General features: G+C 64.5%; 1 protein-coding gene across 1 annotated transcript; it reads left to right on the top strand.

Annotated features, from left to right (window-relative positions):
• Nucleotides 1-2,435: 2,435 nt before the first annotated feature.
• LOC122101139 lies at nt 2,436-12,379 on the top strand. The gene is made up of 7 exons (XM_042671490.1): nt 2,436-2,571; nt 3,378-3,484; nt 8,528-8,557; nt 11,637-11,654; nt 11,817-11,928; nt 12,013-12,118; nt 12,214-12,379. Exons 1-7 carry the CDS (start codon nt 2,448-2,450, stop codon nt 12,332-12,334), a joined length of 618 nt encoding a protein of 205 aa, XP_042527424.1. The 5' UTR covers nt 2,436-2,447; the 3' UTR covers nt 12,335-12,379.
• Nucleotides 12,380-13,123: the final 744 nt, after the last annotated feature.

Below are 13,123 nucleotides of genomic sequence, written 5' to 3'. Positions count from 1 at the left end.
GACACAGACAGACACAGACAGACACAGACAGACACAGACAGACACAGACAGACAGACACAGACAGACAGACACAGACAGACAGACACAGACAGACACAGACAGACAGACACAGACAGACAGACACAGACAGACAGACAGACAGACACAGACAGACAGACAGACACAGACAGAGAGACAGACAGACACAGACAGACAGACACAGACAGACAGAGGGACAGACAGACACAGACAGACAGACAGACAGACAGACAGACACAGACAGACACAGACACAGACAGACACAGACAGACAGACAGACACAGACAGACAGACACAGACAGACAGACACAGACAGACAGACAGACACAGACAGACAGACAGACAGAGGGACAGACAGACACAGACAGACAGACACAAACAGACAGACAGACACAGACAGACAGACAGACAGACACAGACAGACAGACAGACAGACAGACAGACAGACGGACAGACAGACACAGACAGACACAGACACAGACAGACACAGACAGACAGACAGACACAGACAGACACAGACAGACAGACAGACACAGACAGACAGACAGACAGAGGGACAGACAGACAGACAGACAGACAGACAGATACACAGACGGACAGACAGACAGATGGACAGACAGACAGACAGAGGGACAGACACAGACAGACAGACAGACAGACAGACAGACACAGACAGACAGACACAGACACAGACAGACACAGACAGACACAGACAGACACAGACAGACAGACAGAGACATAATGGGGAATATCCTGGAGTGTTCTAGCGTGTTCCGGAATGTTCTGGAATGTTCTGGGGTATACCATAGTCTGCTGTGGTGTGTTCCGCTCTACAGTATACTATTCTGGAGTAGTCTGGCCTGTTCTGGAGTGTTCTATACTATTCTGGAGAATGGTGCAGTGTTCTGGAACGTTCTATAGAATTCTGGAGTGTTCTAGAATGTTCTGAAGCACCCTATAGTATTCTGTAGGGCGTTGTGGAGTACAGTACAGCACTCTGGAGTGTTCTGGAATATTCTATAGTGTTCTGGCGTGTTCTATAGTTTTCTGGAGTGTTCTAGAATGTTCTGAAGCACCCTATGGTATGCTGTAGGGCGTTGTGGAGTACAGTACAGCATTCTGGAGTCTTCTGGAATATTCTACAGTGTTCTGGAGTCTTCTGGCATGTTCAGGAGTACCCTACAGTACTGTGGGGTATCCTGGAACATTCTAGAACGTTCTGGAGAGTTCTGCCCTCGCCTGGCGTCTCCTCTCCTGGGACAGTCCTGCACTGGGTCGTGGCAGAATGTTCAGGAACCTTCCAGAACCCTTGTGGAGTTTTCCAGAAGGTTCTGGAACCCAGCCCTAGCACATTCTGGGGGGGAGGGGGGGGGTGGGCCTGAGCTGTGATTGACAGGGGGGCGGGACGGTGCCAGGGAGCCGCCCTGTGATTGGTGGGGGGGGCTGTGATTGACAGGGGGGCGGGACTGTGTCCCAGAAGCCGCCCTGTGATTGGTGGGGGGGCTGTGATTGACAGGGGGGCGGGACTGTGTCCCAGAAGCCGCCCTGTGATTGGTGGGGGGGCTGTGATTGACAGGGGGGCGGGACTGTGCCAGGGAGCCGCCCTGTGATTGGTGGGGGGGGCTGTGATTGACAGGGGGGCGGGACTGTGTCCCAGAAGCCGCCCTGTGATTGGTGGGGGGGGCTGTGATTGACAGGGGGGCGGGACTGTGCCAGGGAGCCGCCCTGTGATTGGTGGGGGGGGCTGTGATTGACAGGGGGGCGGGACTGTGTCCCAGAAGCCGCCCTGTGATTGGTGGGGGGGGCTGTGATTGACAGGGGGGCGGGACTGTGTCCCAGAAGCCGCCCTGTGATTGGTGGAGGGGGCTGTGATTGACAGGAGGGCGGGACTGTGCCAGAGAGAGGCCCTGTGATTGACAGGGGGGCGGGAGTGTGCCAGGGAGCCGCCCTGTGATTGGTGGAGGGAACCTGTGATTGACAGGGGGGCGGGACGGTGCCAGGGAGCCGCCCTGTGATTGGTGGAGGGGGCTGTGATTGACAGGGGGGCGGGACGGTGCCAGGGAGCTGCCCTGTGATTGGTGGGGGGGTTCAGGCCTGTGCCAGGAGCTGCGCTGTGATTGACAGGGGGGCGGGACGGTGCCAGGGAGCCGCCCTGTGATTGACAGGGGGGCGGGACTGTGCCAGGGAGCCGCCCTGTGATTGGTGGGGGGGCGGGGCGGGCCCCCCTCCCTCCCTCCCCCCCGCCCCTCGGGGCTCAGGCACCGGAAGTCGCCCCGCCCCGAGCCAGGCGCGGCTTCCTGTGCGCCCGCCGCAGGCGTCCGGGGCGGGGCCCGCAGCTGCTCGTAAAAGGCGGCCCCGGGGGCGGCTGGGGCTCAGGGCGCCTGCGCAGTGCGGAGAGGACGGCAGGGGGGACCCCGAGACCCCGCGCATGCGCACGCGCGCCATGGCCGCCCCGCGCCTCCCGCCGCTGCTGCTGCTGCTGCTGCTGCTGCGGCCCGAGCGCGCGACCCCGACGCCGACCCCGACGCCGGCCCCGACGCAGGGCGACGCAGGTGCGCGCGCGGGCCGGAAGTGGGCGCCGGGAGGGGGCTGACCGGAAGTGGGTGCTGCGGGGGGTGTGCTGACCGGAAGTGGGTGCTGGGAGGAGGGTGCTGACCGGAAGTGGGCGCTGGGAGGGGTGTGGAAACCGGAAGTGGGTGCTGGGAGGGGTGTGGAGACCGGAAGTGGGTGCTGGGAGGAGGGTGGTGACCGGAAGTGGGTGCTGCGGGGGGTGTGCTGACCGGAAGTGGGTGCTGCGGGGGGTGTGGAGACCGGAAGTGGGCGCTGGGAGGGGTGTGCTGACCGGAAGTGGGCGCTGGGATGAGTCCTGAAACCGGAAGTGGGCGGTGGGATGAGTCCCGACACCGGAAGTGGGTGCTGGGATGGGTCGTCACACCGGAAGTGGGCGCTGGGATGAGTCCTGACACCGGAAGTGGGTGCTGGGATGAGTCCTCAGACCGGAAGTGGGTGCTGGGATGAGTCCTGAAACCGGAAGTGGGCGCTGGGAGGGGTCCTCACACCGGAAGTGGGTGCCGGGCCGAGTCCTGACACCGGAAGTGGGGTCTGGGATGACTGTTCTGACCGGAAGTGGGTGCTGGGGTGAGTCCTGTCACCGGAAGTGGGTGCTGGGGTGAGTCCTGTCACCGGAAGTGGGTGCCGGGCCAGTCCTGAAACCGGAAGTGGGTGCTGGGATGACTGTTGTGACCGGAAGTGGGTGCTGCGGTGAGTCCCCCCGCCGGAAGTGGGTGTCGTGACCCACCGGAAGTGGGTGCGGGGGCCCGCCCGCCCCTGACTTCCGGCCCCCCCTCCCCCCCCGCAGGCCCCGCGTTCCGGAACCTGCGCGTGGACCCCGCGGCGCGGCTGCTGACGTGGGACGGGCCCGAGGCGCGCGTGCGCTGCCTGCGCGGGGACGGGTTCGCGCAGCCGGTGAGCGCCGCCACGCACGCCACGCCAGGCCCCGCCCACAGCCCCAGGCCACGCCCCTAAGGGCTTCATAGATCCGCCAGGCCACGCCCACTGCGCCAGGCCCCGCCCACAGCGCCGGGCCCCGCCCACGAGGGCTTCAGGAAGAGGCTAGGCCCCGCCCACAACTCGGGCCACGCCCACGAGGGCTTCGCGGAGCCGCCAGGCCACGCCCACAAGCCCTAGACGCCAGGCCACGCCCCTAACGGCAGCGCACCGAGGCCAGGCCACGCCCACAAACGTCCCCAGCGAAGGCCACGCCCCCTCTCGCCCCGTGCTCCCTGCCAGGCCACGCCCCCTCTCGCCCCACTGTCCCTGCTAGGCCACGCCCCTCTCGCGCCTCTCACTCCCTTGTAGGCCACGCCCCCTCTCGCCCCACTGTCCCTGCTAGGCCACGCCCCCTCTCGCCCCACTCTCCCTGCTAAGCCACGCCCCCTGTCGTCCGTTCTCCCTGCTAGGCCACGCCCCCTCTCGCGCCTCTCACTCCCTTCTAGGCCACGCCCCCTCTCGCCCCTCTCACTCCCTTCTAGGCCACGCCCCCTCTCGCCCGTCTCACTCCCTTCTAGGCCACGCCCCGTCTCCACTGTAGGCCACGCCCCCTCTAGCCCCACTCTCCCTGCTAGGCCACGCCCCCTCTCGCCCCACTGTCCCTGCCAGGCCACGCCCCCTCTCGCCCCACTGTCCCTCGTAGGCCACGCCCCCTCTCGTTCCGTGCTCCCTGCTAGGCCACGCCCCCTCTCGCCCCTCTCACTCCCTTCTAGGCCACGCCCTTTCTCTCCCGCGTGGCCACGCCCCCTCTCGCCCCTCTCTCTCACAGTAGGCCACGCCCCCTCCCGCCCGTCTCACTCCCTTCTAGGCCACGCCCCCTCTCGCCCGTCTCACTCCCTTCTAGGCCACGCCCCCTTTCGCCCCTCTCACTCCCTTATACGCCACGCCCCCTCTCGCCCGTCTCGCTCCCTTCTAGGCCACGCCCCCTAGTCTCCACACGCTTCTATTCGGTCTCAGTAGGCCCCGCCCCGTCCCCGCACTTGGCCACGCCCCCTCTCGCCCCTCTCACTCCTTTGTAAGCCACGCCCTCTCTCTCCCGCGTGGCCACGCCCCCTCTCGCCCCTCTCTCTCACTCTAGGCCACGCCCCCTCCCGCCCCTCTCACTCCCTTCTAGGCCACGCCCCCTCTCGCCCCTCTCTCACTCTAGGCCACGCCCCCTCTCGCCCCTCTCACTCCCTTCTAGGCCACGCCCCCAGCTGTCACTGTAGGCCACGCCCCCTCTCGCCCCTCTCTCACTCTAGGCCACGCCCCCTCTCGCCCCTCTCACTCCCTTCTAGGCCACGCCCCCCGTTTCTCCCGCGTGGCCACGTCCCCTCTCGCTCCTCTCACTCCCTTCTAGGCCACGCCCCCTCTCGCCCCTCTCTCCCTCGTAGGCCACGCCCCCTCTCGCCCCTCTCGCTCCCTTCTAGGCCACGCCCCGGCTCTCACTGTAGGCCACGCCCCCTCTCGCCCCACTCTCCCTGCTAGGCCACGCCCCCTCTCGCCCCTCTCTCTCACTGTAGGCCACACCCCCTCTCGCCCCTCTCTCTCCCTCTAGGCCCCGCCCCCGCCGCCCTCTCGCTCCCATTGGCCGCGCCCGTCCTCGCGCTAGGCCACGCCCCCTCTCGCGCCTCTCTCTCACGCTAGGCCACGCCCCCTCTCGCCCCTCTCTCTCCCGCTAGGCCACGCCCCCTCTCGCCCCTCTCTCTCCCGCTAGGCCCCGCCCCCGCCGCCCTCCCGCTCCCATTGGCCGCGCCCGTCCCCGCGCTAGGCCACGCCCCCTCTCGCCCCTCTCTCTCCCGCTAGGCCCCGCCCCCGGCCCCGTCCCGCCCCCATTGGCCGCGCGCGGCCCCGCCCCGCGCTGAGCCCCGCCCCCGCCCCCGCGCAGGCGCAGAGCGGCCGCCGCTGCGCCTTCCGCTTCGTGTCGCGCTGCGCCGCCACGCGCTTCTCGGTGCTGCGCGTCGCCGCCGCCGCCACTTCCGCTTCCGCCGCCGCCGCTTCCGCCTCCGTGCTGTTCCCGCCGCCAGGTGAGCGCGCGCGCCCCGGGGGTCACGCGGGGTCACGCGGGGTCACGCTGACGTCCCCCCCCCCCCCGCAGACGCCGCCGCCGCCGCCGCCCGCCGCGCGCGGCCTGCGCTGCTGGCTGCACCACGCCGCGCGCCTCAGCTGCGCCTGGAGCCCCGCCCGCGCCGCCCCGCGCGGCGCCCAGTACCTCCTGCGCTGGCGCGACGACGGGTACCCGCGCGGGCGGGCCGCTTCCGGGGGGGCGGGGGCACTTCCGGTGGGAAGGGGGGGCACTTCCGGTGGGAAGTAGGGGGCACTTCCGGTGGGGCGGGGGGGCACTTCCGGTCTGGCCCGGCCCCACACTTCACTTCCGGTCGGGTCTATGGAAACCTTCCACTTCCGGTCTGACCCATCCCCACCCTCCACTTCCGGTCTGGCCCATCCTCAACCCCACTTCCGGTCTGACCCATCCCCACCCTCCACTTCCGGTTCCATCGATGTTGGCTCTCCACTTCCGGTCTGAACCATTCCCTACACTCCACTTCCGGTTCTGAGATTTCCCACCCTCCACTTCCGGTCTGGCCCATCCTCAACCCCACTTCCGGTCTGACCCATCCCCACCCTCCACTTCCGGTTCCATCGATGTTGGCTCTCCACTTCCGGTCTGAACCATTCCCTACACTCCACTTCCGGTTCTGAGATTTCCCACCCTCCACTTCCGGTCTGGCCCATCCTCAACCCCACTTCCGGTCTGACGCATTCCCCATCCCCACTTCCGGTCTGACCCATCTTCACACCCACTTCCGGTCTGGTCCTTTCTCCACCCCCACTTCCGGCCTGACCCATTCTCCACCCGCACTTCCGGTCATCCCTATTCCCCATCCCCACTTCCGGTCATCCCCATTCCCCACCCCACTTCCGGTCTGACCCATTCCCCACCCCACTTCCGGTCTGACCTGTCCTCCATCCCATCTCCACTTCCGGTCATCCCCATTCCCCACCCCACTTCCGGTCATCCCCACTCCCCACCCCCCACTTCCGCCCCGCCCGCCCTCACTTCCGGCGCCGCAGGTCCCCGCGGCGCGGCGCGTGCCCCGCGTACGTCACGGACGCGCTGGGGCGTCACACGCGCTGCGTCTTCGAGGACGTCGCGGCGCTGCCCGAGCGCTTCGTGGCCACCGTCGTCACGTCCGGCCCCCGGAGCCCCGCCCCCGGCGCTCGACGCGCATGCGCGGCCCTGCGCCGACCTGCACGTCGTCCCGCGCCTCCTCGAGGGTGAGCTTCCGGTCCCGGGGGGGGGGAAGGGGCGGGGCCCGGGGCGCCCAGACACCCAGACCGGAAGTCCCGCCCCTACGCACGCAGAGACGCTGAGCCCGCCCCACGTCAACGTGACCTGCAACGTCACGGAGGCCGTGCTGGCATGGACCCCGCGCAGCGCCTTCCCCGGGCGCTTCAAGTTCCGTCTGCGCATGCGCAAGGTGCGTGGCCACGCCCCCCGGGGAAGGAGGAGCCACGCCCACGCTGTCCTAGCCACGCCCACCGCCGCCTGGGCCCGCCTGACCACGCCCACGCTGTCCAAGCCACGCCCACCGCGCGCTGGGTGAGCCAGGCCACGCCCACTAGTGGCTCAGAGTAAGCCACGCCCACCAGCATCTCAGACTAAGCCACGCCCATGTGCTCATCCACTCCATAAGCCACGCCCACAACGCGCTCGTCCATCCACTAGGCCACGCCCACAACGCACTCATCCGTCCACTAAGCCACGCCCACAATGCGCTCGTCCATCCACTAGGCCACGCCCACAAGGCGCTCGTCCATCCACTAGGCCACGCCCACAAGGCGCTCGTCTATCCAGTAAGCCACGCCCACAATGCGCTCACCCATCTACTAAGCCACGCCCACAAGGCGCTCGTCCATCCACTAAGCCACGCCCACTATGAGCTCATCCATCCACTAAGCCACGCCCACAACGCACTCATCCGTCCACTAAGCCACGCCCACAATCCGCTCGTCCGTCCACTAAGCCACGCCCACAATGCGCTCATCCATCCACTAGGCCACGCCCACAACGCGCTCATCCATCCACTAGGCCACGCCCACAATGCGCCGTCCATCCAGTAAGCCACGCCCACAATGCGCTCACCCATCTACTAAGCCACGCCCACAGTGCGCTCATCCATCCACTAAGCCACGCCCACAACGCGCTCGTCCATCCACTAAGCCACGCCCACAGTGCGCTCACCCATCTAAGCCACGCCCACCACATCCTAAACCATCCCAGCCCACGCCCACGCCTCCTAGGCCACGCCCACCACGTGCCTGCCCTCGCTAAGCCACGCCCCCTCGCTTACGGACGCCCCAGGCCACACCCGCAGCGTAGCCACGCCCTCCCCGCCAGCCCCGCCCACCGTGACTCAGCGTTTCTCTGCGCTGCGCCCGGGGGCGGTGGGCGTGGCCTCGCGCCTGTGGGCGGTGGGCGTGGCCTGGGCGGGCTGGGCCTGTGGCGGGCGCTGTGGGCGTGGCCTGGGCGGGCTGGGCGTGGCCTGGGCGGGCTGGGCGTGGCCTGGGCGGGCTGGGCGTGGCCTGGGCGCGCTGGGCGTGGCCTGGGCGGGCTGGGCGTGGCCTGGGCGGGCTGGGCCTGTGGCGGGCGCGCTGGGCGTGGCCTGGGCGCGCTGGGCGTGGCCTGGGCGCGCTGGGCGGGGCCAGGGCGGGCTGGGCGGGGCCTGGGCGGGCTGGGCGTGGCCTGGGCGGGCTGGGCGTGGCCTGGGCGGGCTGGGCGTGGCCTGGGGCGGGCTGGGCGTGGCCTGGGGCGGGCTGGGCGTGGCCTGGGCGGGCTGGGCGGGGCCTGTGGCGGGCGCTGTGGGCGTGGCCTGGGCGGGCTGGGCGTGGCCTGGGGCGGGCTGGGCGTGGCCTGGGCGCTGTGGGCGGGGCCGGGGCGGGTCCATCCGGGTCTCACCGCGCTTCCTCTCCTCCCAGGAGCCCGCGGACGCGTCCGAGGATCTGGAGGTAACGAGGGGTGGTGACGTCACGGGTGACGTCACGGCGTGGAGGGGGGGATGGGCGGGGAAAGGAATCCCCCCGGGGGGGACCCCGCCCACCGCCCTTTCCACATCCCATAATAGACCCGGATACATCCCAGCGTTGTGCACCTCCATCCCATAATAGATACATCCCAGCGTAGTACATCTACATCCCATAATATGCACGGACACATCCCATCATAGACAGATACATCCCATAATAGATACATCCCATCGTAGTGCACCTCCATCCCATAATAGACACGGACACATCCCATCGTACACAGATACATCCCATAATACACATTGACATAGTCTGCATCCCATAATATACACAGACACATCCCATCATAGTGCACCTCCATCCCATAATAGACACATCCCATCGTTGTATATCTACATCCCATAATAGACACACACATCCCAGCGTAGTTCACCTCCATCCCATAATAGATACATCCCATCGTAGTGCGCCTACATCCCATAATACACACATCCCATCGTAGTACAGCTACATCCCATAATATACACGGACACATCCCATCATAGACAGATACATCCCATAATAGACAGATACATCCCATCGTAGTGCACCTCCATCCCATAATAGACAGATACATCCCATCATAGTTCCTAGTGATTATACATCCCATAATAGACATTGACATAGTCTGCATCCCATAATATTCCAATCACTGATTATACATCCCATAATATACACGTACATCCCATCGTAGTGCACCTCCATCCCATAATATACACGGACACATCCCATCGTACACAGATACATCCCATAATAGACACATCCCAGCGTAGTACATCTACATCCCATAATAGACACGGACACATCCCATCATAGACACATACATCCCATAATACACATTGACATAGTCTGCATCCCATAATATACACAGACACATCCCATCGTAGTGCACCTCCATCCCATAATAGACACATCCCATCGTTGTATATCTACATCCCATAATAGACAGACACATCCCAGCGTAGTTCACCTCCATCCCATAATAGACACATCCCATCGTAGTGCACCTCCATCCCATAATATGCACGGACACATCCCATCGTACACAGATACATCCCATAATAGTAGTGCACCTCCATCCCATAATATACAGACACATCCCATCGTAGTTCACCTCCATCCCATAATAGATACATCCCATCGTAGTGCGCCTACATCCCATAATACACACATCCCATCGTAGTTCACCTCCATCCCATAATAGATACATCCCATCGTAGTGCACCTCCATCCCATAATAGACAGACGCATCCCATCCTAGTTCACCTGCATCCCATAATATGCACCGATACATCCCATAATAGACAGATACATCCCATCATGGTTCACCTACATCCCATAATATACAGACACATCCCATTGTAGTGCACCTACATCCCATAATAGACACATACATCCCATCGTAGTGCACCTACATCCCATAATATACACCGATGCATCCCATCATAGTTCATGTAGCGATTTATTGTGATACATCCCATAATAGACATTGGCATAGTCTGCATCCCATAATATTCCAGACAGTGATGACACATCCCATAATATACACTGACATCCCATCGTTGTATATCTACATCCCATAATATACACGAATACATCCCATCATAGTGCACCTACATCCCATAATAGACACATCCCATCGTTGTATACCTACATCCCATAATAGATACATCCCATCGTGGTTCACCGACATCCCATAATATACACATACATCCCAACATAGTTCACCGACATCCCATAATATACACATACATCCCATCATAGTTCACCTACATCCCATAATATACAGACACATCCCATCGTAGTTCACCGACAGCCCATAATATACACATACATCCCATAATATGCACCGATACATCCCATCATAGTTCATACAGGGATTTATTGTGATACATCCCATAATAGACATTGGCATAGTCTGCATCCCATAATGTTCCATACAGTAATTATATATCCCATAATAGACACCGATACATCCCATCATAGTTCACAGTGATTGTACATCCCATAATAGACACCGATCCATCCGATAATACTCCATATAGTGATTTATTATTACACATCCCATAATAGACATTGGCGTAGGATGCATCCCATAATAGGCCCTGGACCCGGCCTCCATCCCATAATAGGCCCTGGACCTGGCCTCCATCCCATAATAGGCCGTCGACCTGGCCTCCATCCCATAATAGCTCCTCCCCTCCGGCCTCCATCCCATAATAGATCCTCGGTGTAGCCTCCATCCCATAATAGGCCCTGGACCCGGCCTCCATCCCATAATAGGCCCTGGACCTGGCCTCCATCCCATAATAGATCCTCGGTGTAGCCTCCATCCCATAATAGGCCCTGGATGTGGCCTCCATCCCATAATAGGTCTTCAGCATGGCCTCCATCCCATAATAGGTCCACAGTGTAGGCTCCATCCCATAATAGCCCCTGGACCCGGCCTCCATCCCATAATAGCCCCTAGCCCCAGCCTCCATCCCATAATAGCCTCTGGCCCCGGCCTCCATCCCATAATAGCCCCTGGCCCCGGCCTCCATCCCATAATAGCCCCTGGCCCCGGCCTCCATCCCATAATAGCCCCTGGCCCCGGCCTCCATCCCATAATAGCCCCTGGCCCCGGCCTCCATCCCATAATAGCCCCTGGCCCCGGCCTCCATCCCATAATAGCCCCTGGCCCCGGCCTCCATCCCATAATAGCCCCTGGCCCCGGCCTCCATCCCATAATAGCCCCTGGCCCCGGCCTCCATCCCATAATAGCCCCTGGCCCCGGCCTCCATCCCATAATAGCCCCTGGCCCCGGCCTCCATCCCATAATAGCCCCTGGCCCCGGCCTCCATCCCATAATAGCCCCTGGCCCCGGCCTCCATCCCATAATAGCCCCTGGCCCCGGCCTCCATCCCATAATAGCTCCTGGTCGCCCGGGCGACCCCCCGGGGGGTCAGGGGTCACGGTTAGGGGAGGGGGGGTGGAGCTGACCCCTGACCCCCGTGACCTCCGCCCCCCCCGTGTCTTGCAGGCCGCGGAGCCCGAGGAGGTGAGCGCCTGCCTCAGTTTCCCCTCCTGCCCCGGGGGGCCCGGGCGGGGGCGGGGGGGGTGGAGGTCAAGGGTCAGGGGGTCAGAGAGGCCCAAAGGGGTCGCAGGACACAGCGGGCCTGACCCCTGACCCCCGACCCCCCCCCCCCTCCGTGTGGCCCAGACGGACGCGAACTCCTACACCATCCGCAACCCCCCGCGCGCCTTCTCCCTGCAGCTGGGCATGCGCAGAGCGCTGCAGGCCTGGGGCGCCTGGGGCCCCGCCCAGCGCGTCGGTGAGGCGCGCGCATGCGCCGCGGGGGGGGGCGTGGCCAGCGGCCCCGGGGCGCTGACCACGCCCCCCCGGCGTCCCCACGCAGCGTGCGTCCCCGCGTCGCCCCCCGCCGCGCCGCCGTGGCTGCCGGCCGCGCTGGGCATGCTGGGAGCCGCGGGCGCCGCGCTGGCGGCGCTGCGCTTCCGCCGGAAGTACGTGCCAACGGGGGGGGGGGGGGGGTTGGTCCCGCCCCCTTGGATGCGCCCCACCGGAAGTCCCGCCCCAGCGCGCTGTGCCCCGCCCCCAGGCTCTGCCCGCGCGTGCCTGAACCCCGACCCCTGACCCCTGACCCCGACGTCACCCCGACGCTGGCCCAGGAGGAGGAGTGCCCCGTGACCCCGCTGCGCGAGGAGGAGGAGGACGCGTGACCCCGGAAGTGGACGGGAGGGTCAATAAACACAGCTGTCACTCAAGGCGACTCACTTCCGGCGGCGGGGAGGGGCGCCAGGGCGCGGGAACCTACTGCGCATGCGCCAGGGGGCGCCAAGGCCCGCCCCCCCGTCCGTCCATCCGGGTTCCCGCGCGCTCATTGGCTGAGCGAGGACTCCAGGCCACGCCCACCGCGCCTGCAGGCTCCAGCGCGTCCTTAGGCCACGCCCACACGGGTTCCCGCGCGCTCATTGGCTGAGCGAGGACTCCAGGCCACGCCCACCGCGCCTGCAGGCTCCAGGGCGCCCTTAGGCCACGCCCACACGGGTTCCTCCACGCTCATTGGCTGAGCGAGGACTCCAGGCCACGCCCACCAAGCCTGCAGGGTCCAGTGTGTCCTTAGGCCACGCCCACACGGGTTCCCGCGCGCTCATTGGCTGAGCGTGGAGCCCAGGCCACGCCCACCCCCCCTGCAGGGTCCAGGGCGTCCTGAGGCCACGCCCACACGGGTTCCCGCGCGCTCATTGGCTGAGCGAGGACTCCAGGCCACGCCCACCGCGCCTGCAGGCTCCAGGGCTTCCTTAGGCCACGCCCATCCGGTTTCCTCCACGTTCATTGGCTGAGCGAGGACTCCAGGCCACGCCCACCTCGCCTGCAGGGTCTAGTGTGTCCTTAGGCCACGCCCATCCGGTTTCCTCCACGTTCATTGGCTGAGCGTGGACTCCAGGCCACGCCCACCGCCCCTGCAGGCTCCAATGTGTCCCTTAGGCCACGCCCACACGGGTTCC

The sequence above is a fragment of the Dipodomys spectabilis genome, unplaced genomic scaffold (assembly GCF_019054845.1).
Source record: "Dipodomys spectabilis isolate Male_0828 unplaced genomic scaffold, ASM1905484v1 ptg000632l, whole genome shotgun sequence".
Taxonomy (NCBI): domain Eukaryota; kingdom Metazoa; phylum Chordata; class Mammalia; order Rodentia; family Heteromyidae; genus Dipodomys; species Dipodomys spectabilis.
The sequence above is the reverse complement of the archived record's forward strand: the minus strand, read 5'-3'. Positions and strand labels throughout refer to the sequence as shown.

Excerpts from the sequence above, each read along its gene's own strand:
- LOC122101139 (XM_042671490.1), top strand. The coding sequence starts at position 2,448 with ATGCGCACGCGCGCCATGGCCGCCCCGCGCCTCCCGCCGCTGCTGCTG. Across the intron at positions 2,572-3,377 it reads CCCGACGCAGGGCGACGCAG|GCCCCGCGTTCCGGAACCTG; the intron begins GTGCGCGCGCGG and ends CCCCCCCCGCAG. Across the intron at positions 3,485-8,527 it reads GGGACGGGTTCGCGCAGCCG|GAGCCCGCGGACGCGTCCGA; the intron begins GTGAGCGCCGCC and ends CTCTCCTCCCAG.